The following is a 13,829-nucleotide window of genomic DNA, read 5'->3' as shown; positions in this document are numbered from 1 at the left end:
TTTAGATGTTAAACCAACCTTATATTCCTTAAATTAACTAGGTCATGCTATATAATCCTTTTTATGTATTGCTAGATTTTGTTTGTAGTTTTTTGTTGAAGATTTTTGTCTTTATTTATAAGGGATGTTGGTATATAATTTTCGTGTAATGTCTCTGCTTGGTATTGGTATAGGGATAATAGTGGCCTTCATAGAATGACTTGAGGAGTTTTTCTTTTTGGGGGGAGAGTAAATTGGGTAAAAAAATTTTTTTTGTTGAAAAACAAATATATAACTTGGAATAGATTTGAGGCAAACTGTGCCATAAGCAGATTTTCTTTTAGTGGCTAAACAAAGTTTAAAAACAAGTAATATAAAGAAAGTATTTGTGGTACAGGACCAACAATACAAAACAATAGTATATGAGTATCTGGATATTACACTAATTTTTCCAATAGAGCAACTTTTAAGTACATATTGTTGACTGTTCCTAGTCCATGCAGAACCACAGCCCCACACTTCAGCAACAAGATACTGACGGTTCCTAAAGAAAACTGCTTAAAAGAAGGCATAAGCCCCATGTTCCCTCATCTGATCAACTCTATCTAAGTTCAGATGTACAGAAGAAGGGCTTAGGTATATCCAGAGTGGACCACGTGCATCATGTTAGTTTATCAGTTTCCTAAAATAAGGTTTCAGGACAATGATAGGAAGATAAGGGAAGAAACATGGAGGAATGAAGTCCTCATTACTATCCATGCATATTTTTTGACAGTAGGAGAAACCTTTTACAGACGAGTTACAAAGAAAAGGCAAATAAACAGTTTTGTACAAGAAAGCTAACACATTCTGTACAATGTCTGCACTTTGCTGGCATCATTTGTCCAAGCTCTTCATAGTTCACTTGACTGGCACCATCCGTAGCTGCTCCCCTGATCATGTCATCCACCTCTTCGTCTGTTAACTTCTCTCCAAGGTGAAGCTGTGTTGCACTAATGTAGCCTTTGCCATCCTTGTCAAATACATGGATGCTTCTCTAATTTCTTCTTCCCTGCCTGTGGCTCTCAGTTTTTTTCTCCATCATGGTCAGAAATTCAGGGAAGCCACTTATGCCATTCCCGTCAGGATCCACTTCATTAATCATGCCCTGTAACTGGGCCTTGTCTCAGTTCCCAGTTCCTTTGTTGTTACAGCTCTGTCACCTTCCTTGTCAAATAGTGAAAAAGCTTCTTAGAATTCTGCAGCCTGCTCTGTAGTCAGTTGACAGCCATGCTGCAAGTGCTACCAGACTCCAAGATGCGACCACATGAGCACTCAGCTCGCTTGCCTCGCTTGGACTCGAGAAGTTTGTCTTATGCTTCTGTTTTATTAAGGAGTTTGTGAAGGATTTGGCATTAATTCTTCCTTTAAACATTTGGTAGAATACATCTGGGCCTGTGCTTTTCTTTATGGGCAGTTCTAAAGTTACTAATTCAATATAATTTTAATTGAATTTTATGGGGGGGACATTGGTTAACATATATAATTATACAGGTGTCAATATATTATTTTTGTTATGACTAGTTATAAGTGAACATTCATCTTGCAAATACCTGTTGGTATTTGACTATTCAGCCAAATTTTCTCCTATATAATGCTCAAATAGAAAGTGATTTTGATATACCTACTTTTAACTTCCTTTTTTCTTCCCTTAAAGGTCTGTAATTACTTTGGATTCAGTAAGCCATGGCGTCAAAGAAATTTGCTGTTAAAGTAAGTAATACTTAATAGCCTTCTTTAAAATGATTAATCACTTTCTAGTATAACTAAGTTCTATGTTACTTGAAAATAGAAGCTCTGAACTTTTATTCTACTCTTTAAATTTGGTTCTCTGCTGAAAACTTTAGTAGGCAATTGAAAATTTGCATGTGAAGAAGGAGATGGGGGAGAAAATTAGTAGTTCGTATGGTTATGAGAGTTCTTGCTTCTGACCCAAAGGTATAACTTAGTCCTTAATTTTAAAAGTTATCCTTCACATTGAATATCCATGACATAATATTTGATTCTCACAAAGCAGATGAAAATAAAGAGATAGACATCAAATATTGTACCTGGTGAGGGCCAGAGAGAGTTCTCTTGCGTGGCTGCCTCCTCTTCCTTTCTTCTCAAAGGGTCTCCTCTCTATCCCTTAATGTTGGGGTCGGGGCCTTCTCAGGTATGGAGGCGTGGGCGGATCTTGTCTGAGGGAAGCAGGTGAGAAGAACTGAGAAATAGTATCAGGTCTAGGAGTGCTTTCATATACGTTGGCTCTTCTTGAGGACATTTTCTCTGTGTACTGTTAAGTATGAATTCAGAACAACAAACCATACTAGTTAACTAGATTGAATACTATTTAATATTGTAGTTTTATCTTTTTAGCATGTCAGTGCTTATTTAGATTTACAACATATTTATAAATTTGCTTACAGTTATGTCTTGTATCCATATGTTCTGTAATATTTCTCCCTGTGAGAGATGATGAAGTGGTGAACTTTTCACTTTGTCTAAAAATGTGTTTTGATCTTAATTAACTCTAGAAAGATGTATAGTGTGTTTTCGAATTGTAGTTGGAGCATTATTTTTCCTCAGCACTTTAGAGATATTTTTCCATTATCTTCTGGGATCTGTTATTGCAATTGAGAGGTGTTTTTTTACTATCAATTTAAAATGTAAATTTATGGGCTTAAAACATGAGCTGTTTTATTCTTTCTGATGATTCTGGAAGTTGCCTGTTGTCAGTGCGGCGGTGCCTCTTTCGATGTGGCCTGAGGCTGCAGTTACATGGGGACTCAATTCAGATCACACATCAAAGATGACCCCTGGCAGGGCTGGCCAGTGATGCTTTCTGTGGATGGAGTCGTACCTCAAGCTGTTTGCTGTTGCCCTTCAAGTCCTCATCTTTGTGGCTTTGTGTGGATTGGCCTTCTCCTAATATGGTGGCTGAGATTTGAAGGGTGGTGTCCCAGAGCAAGAGTCACAAAAAGAAAGAATTATAATTCGCCAGGCCTCTGAAGGCCTCCAATATATCAGATGAAGGCCTCCAAAGTCTCAGATGCCATTTCCACCGCGTTCTATTGGTCAGCGTGTTCTAAGCCCAGCCCCCAGGAAGCTGCTACTCTTGATAGGAGAAGCAGCATGTACTTACAGAGAAGGGGAAGATTGTTGGGGTGCATCTGTGGAGACTAGGTACCCCAGAAGTCTACTGTCAGCCTCATTGTGATTCCTTTCTCAGTTATCTGTCTTTTCTCTTCGGTTTTTTCCTAAGATTTTATTTTTTGGCGATGTTCCACAATTCTACAATTAAACCACAAGCTATAGACTTGTGTTTATTTATCTGTCTTGGGCTACAATATCCATCTTCATTTGGAAGGTTCAAGTCTTCAATCAGTTTTGGAAACTCTTGATCATTTGCTCCCTGGGTACTGCTCTTCTTCATTCTCTCCCGGCATAATCTCAGTTGCAGCCAAGTGGAGCTTGGAACACTTACACAAAGTTTGTTGAATAGTCACATATGATAGTTTCTTATGAGCTAGAGGCGTAATATTAACTTATCTAGGACTGAGCGCCTGTAGGCTGTCTGCTCAGAAAAGGACTGGACCTCTTGCAAAGCTCTGTCAAAACTGGCTGTGGCCCAGTCGAGCAGACAGTCCTAATTATTGCCTTGGACCCCAGCCCCTAGTTATGCCAGAGATGGGTCTTTTATTTCCAGGCCGTACTCACTAACATGGCACATTCTGCTACCATATTTCCCCATCTTGCTGTCACACCCTGAAGGCTTGGAACCTAGCTCTTAGGGCTTGCCAGGCAGGGGGCTTAGCCCAACCATGAATATCAAGCTAGCAGGTTAGGGATAGAAACAAGGTTCTGAAACATTATGTGGAAGATTTTGACACATCACATTGTGATTGGATTCCTGCCTCTGATCACACGGGCAAAGGGCCAGTGCTTCCTTCATCATGCAGCTGAAAAGCCCCACACCCCAAGCACTGGGCTTCCATTCCGAACATGCGCTCTCGCACCCTGCCAGATCGCTGTGCACTGCCACGGAGTGTCATATGGTTGGAAGGGGACGTGCACATTCAGTGATGCCGTCACCTTGTGCTTTCTCTGATGAACGCTGCTCCACTCGTGTGAGCGCTGCTTGGCCATTTGCCTTTTCCTGCTTCTCAACTCTTTATGTGTTGCATTCAGAGTACTTTTTATCAGCCCTCCTTCCGTTAATTAAAAACTTTTCATCTGTATTTAATCTGCATTTAATCTACTCTTCAGCTTGTTTATTTTTAGTGACTGCATTTTTCATTAGAGAATGTGCTTGGTTTTTTTTTTTTTTAATTCAAATTCTGCCAGTTCTTTTTTTTTTTTTATTTGTCCTACTTTTTCTACATGTTCCCATTTCCTCCTTTTATGTCCCTCATAATTTTAAAGTAATTTATTTTGTGAGTCTGTTTTAGATTGTTCTATTATCCCCACTATTATTTACTAAGTGTGGACTAAATTTTGTTTATGTGTGTGATTTTTAATTATGCTCTTATTTTCGGTCCCATCCTCTACACACACACACACACACACACACACACACACACACACACACACAGGTGGGAAGACCTGTGAGCCCTGCAGAGCAGGTGAACAGCTTCAGGTTGACTTCTGCTGGAGCCCTTGGCATTTCAATGGTTTTGGATTAAGTTTCATACCAACGTCATGGCTTGGGATTTCAGCACCTTGTGAGTAGTACAGCTTTGCAACTGGAAACAGAGTCTGGCATGGAGGTTGATGTTTTTAGTATTCTCCTTACCCTTCTCTCCTCCCCTCATCCCCCCAAAGGCCCTGGACATATGGCAAGCTTCCATGTTGCTTCCCTCGGTCCGCAAGCAGAGAGGTTTTTAGTTGTTATTTTCATGAAGGCTGCAGTTTCTCAAGGGAATATTATTGATTATATTCCTGGTGCTGTGCTTTACCTCCCTGTGCCTGTTTTGTTACTGTCAATGTGTACTTCTTGATCTCGTCACCTTTATCACCCAGCCTCCTAGCCCCCCTCCGACCTGGCAACCATCAGTCTGTTCTCTGTATCAGTGAGTCTGTTTCTGTTTTGTTCATTTATTTTGTTCTTTAGATTCCACATAAAAGTGAAATTACATGGTACTTGTCTTTCTCTGACTGACGTATTCCATCTGTCAGCATACCTTCTAGGGCCATCCATTCTGTCGCAAGTAGTAAGATTTTATTCTTTTTTATGGCCAGGTACTAGTTCATTGTATATATGTACCACAACTTTATTTATTTTATTGTCCCACTTATTTCATTTAGCAAATCTGCTCTACTTTTCCCAGTTTTTTAAAATTATTATCCAGTCTGTGGGCCATTTGGTACCGGTCCGCAGAGAAAGAATAAATAACTTACATTATTTCCATTTTATTTATATTTAAGTCTGAACGATGTTTTATTTTTTAAAAATGACCAGATTCCCTCTGTTACATCCGTCTAAGACTCACTCTTTTTTTTTTTTTTTTTGTATTTTTCTGAAGCTGGAAACGGGGAGAGACAGTCAGACAGACTCCTGCATGCGCCCAACTGGGATCCACCCGGCACGCCCACCAGGGGCGAGGCTCTGCCCACCAGGGGGCGATGCTCTGCCCCTCCGGGGCGTCACTCTGCTGCAACCAGAGCCACTCTAGCACCTGGGGCAGATGCCAAGGAGCCATCCCCAGCGCCCGGGCCATCTTTGCTCCACTGGAGCCTTGGCTGCGGGAGGGGAAGAGAGAGACAGAGAGGAAGGAGGGGGGGGGTGGAGAAGCAAATGGGCGCTTCTCCTATGTGCCCTGGCCGGGAATCGAACCCGGGTCTCCCGCACGCCAGGCCAACGCTCTACCGCTGAGCCAATCGGCCAGGGCTAAGACTCACTCTTGATGCTTGTCTCGGTCACGTGATACATTTATCCATCCCACCCTAAAGGCCAGTCCGTGAAAATATTTTCTGACATTAAACCGGTCCATGGCCCAAAAAAGGTTGGGGACCACTGCTCTAACCAACCAAACTATCCAGCTAGGGCTTTTTCCAGTTCCTTAAGATGGAAGCGAAAGTCAATTTAGAGCCTTTCTTCTTTTCTAATATGTGCGCTTACAGCTATAAAGTACTCCCTCAGCATTTCCTACTTTAATTGTATTTCTTTTGTTCTGTAGGGTCTTTGTTTTTCAAATAAAAATATTTTCTAATTTTCATTGTGATTTCAGTTTTGATCATTGGGTTACTTAAACGTCTATCATATGGTTTCTAAGTATTTGGGAATTTTTTAGTAGTAATTTTGTTACTGGTATTTAGCCTAATTTTCCATTAAGTGCTTGAGAAACAGGATAATTGTCAGGTGCATTGAACTACATGTGTCACAACTTTCAATCACATGTGAAGGTGGAACAGAGACATTCTCAGAGATGCAAAGTCTAAATAATTTCCTTCTAGTGTATCCTATTTTAGGAAGGATGTAGCTTTCCAAAATCAGCGAGTCAACAGAGAAAGAGGGAGATCAGAGAGCCAAGGAATAGAGAAGTGAACAGGTGAGGGCCTGAGCTGATCCCTTGATGATCAACTGCGTGTCCTGCCTGCAGAGCAGCCTGTCTGCTACAGGACGGAGGGGTCCGGGAAAGATGCCCCCCACAAAAAAGAAGATGAATAAAATACTTCATGTATTTAAATGTATTGAGAGGAGTCTTTTTTAAGGTCTATCAGTGAGTGTGGGAACAAATTAGTGGTAGTAATACAAGAAATGAAATAGCGGAAGAATGAGGCAACCCTTCACTCTAAGCAAACAAAAGACTGTGTGAGATAGAAAAGTGAGCCTAGGCCACCACATGGCTCAGGTTTGAACAATGGCTACATTTCATATATTGTTAACTCCGAAATTTGGAAGGCTGGGGAAGGAAACATGTGGGTGGGTGGGTTGTAGGCATTGCCTCATTTTTAATAGAAAGTAGGTAAAACTGAAATAATAAGAAATTATAGTACAAGCATAGTATTTAGAAATAGGATAGTGAATAGCAGATCAAATAGCCCAAGTTTTCAGTGTGGTTGTTCTGGTGAGTGAGAGGTGGGGTGGGGGTGGCAGCAGGGTGGGACAGAAGAGGCCTGTTTCTGATAAGTCATTTTAATCTGTGCGTGCATTAAATCATAATGTGTAACGGAAAACTAAATGAACAACAAAGAGTTCGCCTCTTGCATCTCAGTGTTTAATTCTCTGCCTTTCCCTGGAATGGCATTAATTATCTATGCGAACAGCTTATCCTTCAAATGAAGAAAGGTCTTCTGACCTTCCTGCAAGTAAGAGGGCTTTTTTCTTTTTTTAAACTGCTGTGAGCCCAGCCTTGAACTCTTTTTTTTATTTTTTATTTTTTTATTTTTTTATTTTTTCCATTTTTCTGAAGCTGGAAACGGGGAGAGACAGTCAGACAGACTCCCGCATGCGCCCGACCGGGATCCACCCGGCACGCCCACCATGGGGCGACGCTCTGCCCACCAGGGGGCGATGCTCTGCCCATCCTGGGCGTCGCCATATTGCGACCAGAGCCACTCTAGCGCCTGGGGCAGAGGCCACAGAGCCATCCCCAGCGCCCGGGCCATCTTTGCTCCAATGGAGCCTTGGCTGCGGGAGGGGAAGAGAGAGACAGAGAGGAAAGTGCGGCGGAGGGGTGGAGAAGCAAATGGGCGCTTCTCCTGTGTGCCCTGGCCGGGAATCGAACCCGGGTCCTCCGCACGCTAGGCCGACGCTCTACCGCTGAGCCAACCGGCCAGGGCCGCCTTGAACTCTTTTAGGCCATAATTGCAGGAAATGGCAACAGTGGGTGAGATGAGCAAGTCTTTGGGACCCCAGCTTTTGGGGTCTCTCGACTGCTGGGCCACTGCAGTTTGTGGCCAGGACATACACGCTATAGAAACCTCAGGGACTCCTTTGTCAACTGTAAGTAGGGGTGATAGCAGGCGTGTCACCCCAGGCTCCTTAGTGGGGTGGGCAGACTGCCACCCCAGCGTTTTAGAATTTCCAGAATGAATGGCCCCTTCAGGGGCCAAGGGTCAGTGGTTTGTATTGTACGTATCGTGTTATTGGAACACAGCTACTCCCATCTTAGGTATGGTCTCTGACTGCTCATTGGCCACCATGGCAGAGTTGAAGAGTTGCAGCAACAAAGATCTCACTGCCGGCCAAGTGTGGAATATGTATGTATGAATACTGATTTGGGTATATAGACATAGCTTTTAAAGCACATGGCTAGTAGCAGCTTTATTGGACATCACAAGGGTCTAAATATTTGCATCCGGCCGGACACCTACCTCCTTGTACCTTGTCAGAGTAAACTGTCAATAAAGTTACCTTGAATTAAATTGGCTGCACGGGCAGGCAAACCAGCAAGGCCAGGGCAAGGCCATTGCCCTTGCAAGTGGAAGCAAGAAATAGACACGGCCATATAATGATTTTAATTATGGACTTTTAGCCATTAAAACACATAACTTTAATGAAAATAAATTTTAGTGATAAATTATTGTCAAAGGTGGCAGATTAATATGCATGGTGTCTACCTCTGAAAAGTTTATGGGTCCATTCCCTACTTTAAAGGTCTTTTTAAAAGTATATAATGCTGCTTGGTTTCACTCTTGTGATTTAAAATTTTCAACCTGGGCTCCAGCAAAGCAGTACTATGAAAGACTCCTACCTCATTGTCTCTCTCTGTAGATCATTTCCTTTGCTTCCTGCATCTGTTTTCTTGGATTAGTTAGGTATTACACCAGCGTCTGAAATTCTTTGGGCTACAAAGCTTGCTCCACTGCCCCCCCCTCCCCCCAGTCCACTTTATTGTGGGTGGGAAAATTTTTGTCGAGAGGGCTTGATTAATTAGAAGGGATTCCTGGCGCTCCTAGCTGTGGCAGCCTGGGAAGATTGCAGAGCCTGGCTTAGTGACAGGCCAATCTGTATTTAAGGAAAACGCAGCCCAGCCCCATTTCCCTGGAATGTGGCTCTGGCTTTGTCTTCTTCCACAGGGAATGTGTAATGACCCCCTCCTCCTCCTTCCCACCCATTCCAGGAGACTTACAACTTTAACTTTTGCTCTTACTAGTTGTCCACTTTTTATTAGGGGGGTGGGGAGCGGGGATGGGGTGGGGAGCTGGACTTCTGGGGTAGGAAGGGTGAGTCATTTTCTCAATCGAAAATAACAGGTTTCAGACTATATTATTGTTAATGAGGAGAGGAGAGATTTTACATTTTTAAAAATCTCCCTGAATCTTTACTATTTATGTTTTTCTTTCCACTACTTTATAGCAATTATAGTTTTATGTTCTGTTCTGAATTTCAGTTAACCTTAGTCTTCGCATTCCTTAGAACAACCACAAAAAGAGAAATCTGCCCAAGAATTGATAGTAATTTCCCCTTTATAGTAAAAGTAAAAGTGAAGAGTGATGCTTTGAACTTCCACAGAAAGAAAGTTGAATAGCAAATGGGCTTTTGTCTTGCTGGTTTGCCTCAGTGAAGACCCTTAATTCTGTGTCCTTAGTTTTTCAGTTACTTTGAAGGGGGGGGGGGGGAATGTGCTACTCATTTTGTCACATGTGCGCATTTGAAAATAGATGCATTGATTTTGTGTATTGTTATGGAAAAACAGATTTATGTGCCTATTTTCATAAAATTTGAGTTCTAGGTAATGACTTTCTACTAAGTTTTAAGAAAGAATAAAACTAAAATATCCTATCAGAATAAATCGCAAAAGTTTTAAATGGTTACTTTTTTGTTGTTACTAGAAATGTATTCTTTAAATTTATTTATTCATTTGGGGGGGGGAGGGCGGAGCAGGAAGCATCAACCCCCATATGTGCCTTGACCAGGCAAACCTGGGGTTTCAAACCAGCAATCTCAGCATTCCAAGTCTGTGCTTTATCCACTGTGCCACCACAGGTCAGGACTAGAAATGTGTTTAAGGAGTGTTCAACCTTTGTCCCTAAGAATGTATTTCCAAAAGCACTTACTTGTCTCTCTGAAACTGTTCACAATGAAGGAAGAACCTCTGTATTTCCTTTCTCAGTAGTTCAAGTCTTCATGTTCCAGTTCCTTCTTAATTCTGTGAGTTCCTCGGGGGAGCTTTAAGTTTTAAAGACATCAGGTTGATGCCTAGTGGTTGATGACATGCTCAGACTAAAGTAGGCTGTGTCTTTTCCCCATTGCATATTATATTCTATTACATTGAGCAGGCTGGAAACCATTCAACTAAATGTGGGCTGATTGCTTGATAGAATTGAAATACAATTCATGAAAGTTCACCAACAGTTACTGAGTTAATTCTGCCTCAGGCATAAAGCTTTTAGGTACCAGCTCACCCAGTAGGGCATTTGCTCTGAGTGCTTATGACTCAAACAAAATGCCAGTTGGATTTGAAATGGAACTTCCTTTTCCAAGTGCTCTCTCGGCCTTTCTGGCTAGACACACAACTTTCTGGGCTTTTTTTCAATTCTTTGCCATGTGTATAAGCTCATCTACTCTTTCTCTGGATGATTAGCAAGTGTTTAAGTAGAGCCCTCACTTTTTAGCCTCTGTTCAGTTTCAGCTTCCTACCCATCACCAGGATGTCTGTGCCTACATTGATTCCTAAAACCTCAAACCCAGAATTCAGTTTGCGAGAGTTTTCCTCTGCTCTGGCTTTTGCTTGGAATGGCCCTGGCACTGCCCTCTTACATCCCGGGCTTGCCAAATTGTGATGTCTTATAGTTCTGCATTCATGATTGCCTCTGTAAAGAACCCACCCTTTGTAGAGTGTCTTGGACTTGCTGCTTTTCTATTCTTACAAATCCAACCCTTATTTTCCTTCTTGCTTGTATTTCTGCATTAATCTCTATTCCTTTTTTCTCCTGCCATTTCAGTTCACCTAGACAGACGAAGAGTAGTTTTCTTAACACCGTTTTCAACACGTTGCTTCCATGCTTAAGCGGTCAGAATAATTTTTTTTTGTTTAATCTGATCTAATCCAGACTCTCCAGCTAGACTGAAAGCCCTCTGATAAAACTCTTCTCCCTTTCTCTTTAACTTTGCCCCATCTTTTCATCCTGGAACTTGGGAATGCGACCCACCTGTTGCTATGAAAGTTATGCGTTTGCCTTTCCCGCAGGGATCTAGCTTGCGGTTTCCTGTTCCTGTTCGCCTGCCTTTGCTGCCTTAGTCTTTGCCTGTCACCTTTGTCCAGGCTTGACCAACGACTCGCGTTTCCTTTAATACATGTTCCAAACTTTTCCCACATCAACGACTCTCTCCCTTTGTTCCTTTGACTGTTACATTCCGTCTATGCAGCCATGTTTTTTTATATATATTCTCTAGTTGTTTACATACACACACGCACAAGCTCTAACAACCCGCTGTCCCAGCCACACTCCCTAAGGACCTGTGCTCTGCTCCCTCTGTCTCCACACCTGCCTTGTGGGACCTGGAGCATGTCCGAGGTGAGCACAACCTTATGACGCTCCCTAAGGACCTGTGCTCTGCTCCCTCTGTCTCCACACCGGCCTTGTAGGATCTGGAGCATGTCCGAGGTGAGCACAACCTTATGATGCTCCCTAAGGACCTGTGCTCTGCTCCCTCTGTCTCCACACCTGCCTTGTGGGACCCGGAGCATGTCCGAGGTGAGCACAACCTTACGACGCTTTCCTTATGACAAAGATGAGAAGTTTCTTCTCTCATGGTTCATGGAGAACAGGGAAGTCACTCAGGCTTAGAGTTATTTTTTACTGGGCTTTTTTCAGTTCCAGACAGAGAATGTTGTAATCTTCAATTTGTGGTATATTTCTTAAAAAAATTTTTTTTTCATCTCAACTTATTTCTCCATTTAGGAAGCCACAGTTCCACCTTAAAAATATTTTAAGTAATTCTTTTGAAGAAAGCTTCTGTTAATAGCCAAAATGCCAATGGGTAGAGTTTTTATCTGCATGTCCTTTAGGAAAGTAAATTATTTCAGTTTAATAATTTTAATTATTTGGTATTATATTTTAATTGACACTTTAGTGTTAGACTTGATACCTTAATTATTTTCCAGCATCCATCGAAAGCATGCGCTTTGCGTGCTATCAATTTATTCTAAGTGAAGAATAATTCTTAAGAGGAAAGGAGACTCAAGATATCTCACAGCTAGGGAAACGCAGTCAGTTCCTTGGGCTCTCTCTGAGGCCTGTAGAGGGCACCCTTGTTCCGTGTTTTGTCCAGTCACTGCAGACATTGTGAGTCAGGGAAGCCCAGCAACTGGAGTGCTTTGGAAATCGCTGGCTCATTCCTGATTCTCCTGACATCCTCAGTGCCTGTGTGTGTTTGCCTGGGAGTGCGGGCATGCTTTCAGCCGTAGCCCGTTCTGCCTGTGGATGTTTAGATTGCTCTGTCTTCCAGTTCTTCTCACCAGGAAACAACCCCATTAACTGCAGCAAGGGAAAACAATCACAACAACTCGCACCATCCAGAGCGGTCCATTCTCCGAGTGATACAGACCGCCTCTGGCATGCTTCCCTGCCAGAGTCAGGGACCAGAACAGAGGGGCTGAGAGTGACAATCCCCATTGTCCTTGGAAGTTTGGGGCCGCCGCCCAGCCCTGGTCCTGGCAGTAAAGGCTGGAACTGGTTCCACTGGGACTGGGATGAAGTCCTTGCTGTCATAGTGTTATGACAGTCACCGCTCTTCTTCCTCACCTTTTCTTATTGTTATTGTTACTGTTAGTTTGGGCGATGTGTGGTTAAGGAATCAAGGTGGAGTAGGGACTGATAGAGTCCTCGCGTGGTACAGTTCCTGGGAATTCCATGGACGTGCCGTTCCACTGAAATAACCTGTGTGTGCAGCAGTCCAGTCATTAACCAGATAATGTAGAAAGATGCACAGTGTCCACTTACTGTCCCTCACACACTTCACTGGTAGTAACCTCTTGGAATATCCATGATTAAGTAATATAGGAAACTAGGCCTGCATGTGTGTGTGTGTGTGCATACCACTTCATTGCATGTGACTAGCGTGTGACAATAACATTCTGATTTCAGGACTATGAGAAATACCAGGTAATGAGGTCTTAATAGAGATCCTACACGCTCACAGAGGCACCTGCTGTATTTTGCCAGTCTGACTTAAGAAGGAATGTTATTCTGTTTGGTTCACAAAGGTCAAGTATCATACAGATTCTGGCCAGGCATGTGCCAGGACTGGCATCTCAGTTCTCATTACCAGACAAATTCACTACATATTTATTGAAAAAAATCCACGTATAAGTGGACCCACACAGTTCAAACCCACGTTGTCCGAGCGCCAACTGTATATTTTATGGATCAACGTTGAGATCATGTGTCATCTAAATTTCTATGATTCTCTGTAGTCTATTCACATTGCTGTAGGATTTTTTTGTTTATTTATTTGTTTGTTTTATAGTGCTTGAAAGTTGGATCATCAGGTTTTTGAGGAAAGGATTCCAGAAGATGGAGTTAGCGTCAGATTTTTAATCAGGTTACCTGAATTCAAATTCTGGTTTTAACTATGAAAATTGTTATTACTCTGGATGAATCCTATTACCTCTCTAAGGATCTGTTTCTAGAAAAAATAGTACTACGTGTTTGACAGGGGTTCCTGTGGGCATCAGATTGATGATAAAAGACATACTGCTTGCTGTGAAAGTGTTTAGGAAAGAAACATTTTATGCATGTCATGGGCCCTCCGGAGTTATTTTATGGTGACATTCTGTATAGTATTAGAGGGACTTGGCTTTAGAGTCTTACTTGTTCCTGGTCTCGTAATTCTTCGGAGTGAAGACTAGTCTAATGTTTTTCATATGAGAGGTGTCAGC

At 42.3% G+C, this 13,829-nt stretch overlaps 1 protein-coding gene and 1 pseudogene across 1 annotated transcript in view; one reads left to right on the top strand and one right to left on the bottom strand.

Annotated features, from left to right (window-relative positions):
* The window catches only part of SLX4IP (SLX4 interacting protein), a 229,692-nt gene that overhangs the window by 21,541 nt on the left and 194,322 nt on the right, over positions 1 to 13,829 (top strand). The window contains 1 exon segment of the mRNA XM_066387141.1: positions 1,676 to 1,731. Within this exon segment, the coding sequence (XP_066243238.1) occupies positions 1,705 to 1,731 (27 nt within the window). The 5' untranslated portion in view covers positions 1,676 to 1,704.
* Positions 779 to 1,393, bottom strand: LOC136406629 (calmodulin-like; annotated as a pseudogene).

This window comes from Saccopteryx leptura, chromosome 5 (genome assembly GCF_036850995.1).
Source record: "Saccopteryx leptura isolate mSacLep1 chromosome 5, mSacLep1_pri_phased_curated, whole genome shotgun sequence".
NCBI lineage: Eukaryota > Metazoa > Chordata > Mammalia > Chiroptera > Emballonuridae > Saccopteryx > Saccopteryx leptura.
Note: the sequence above shows the minus strand (reverse complement) of the source record. Positions and strands in the feature narration are given on the sequence as shown.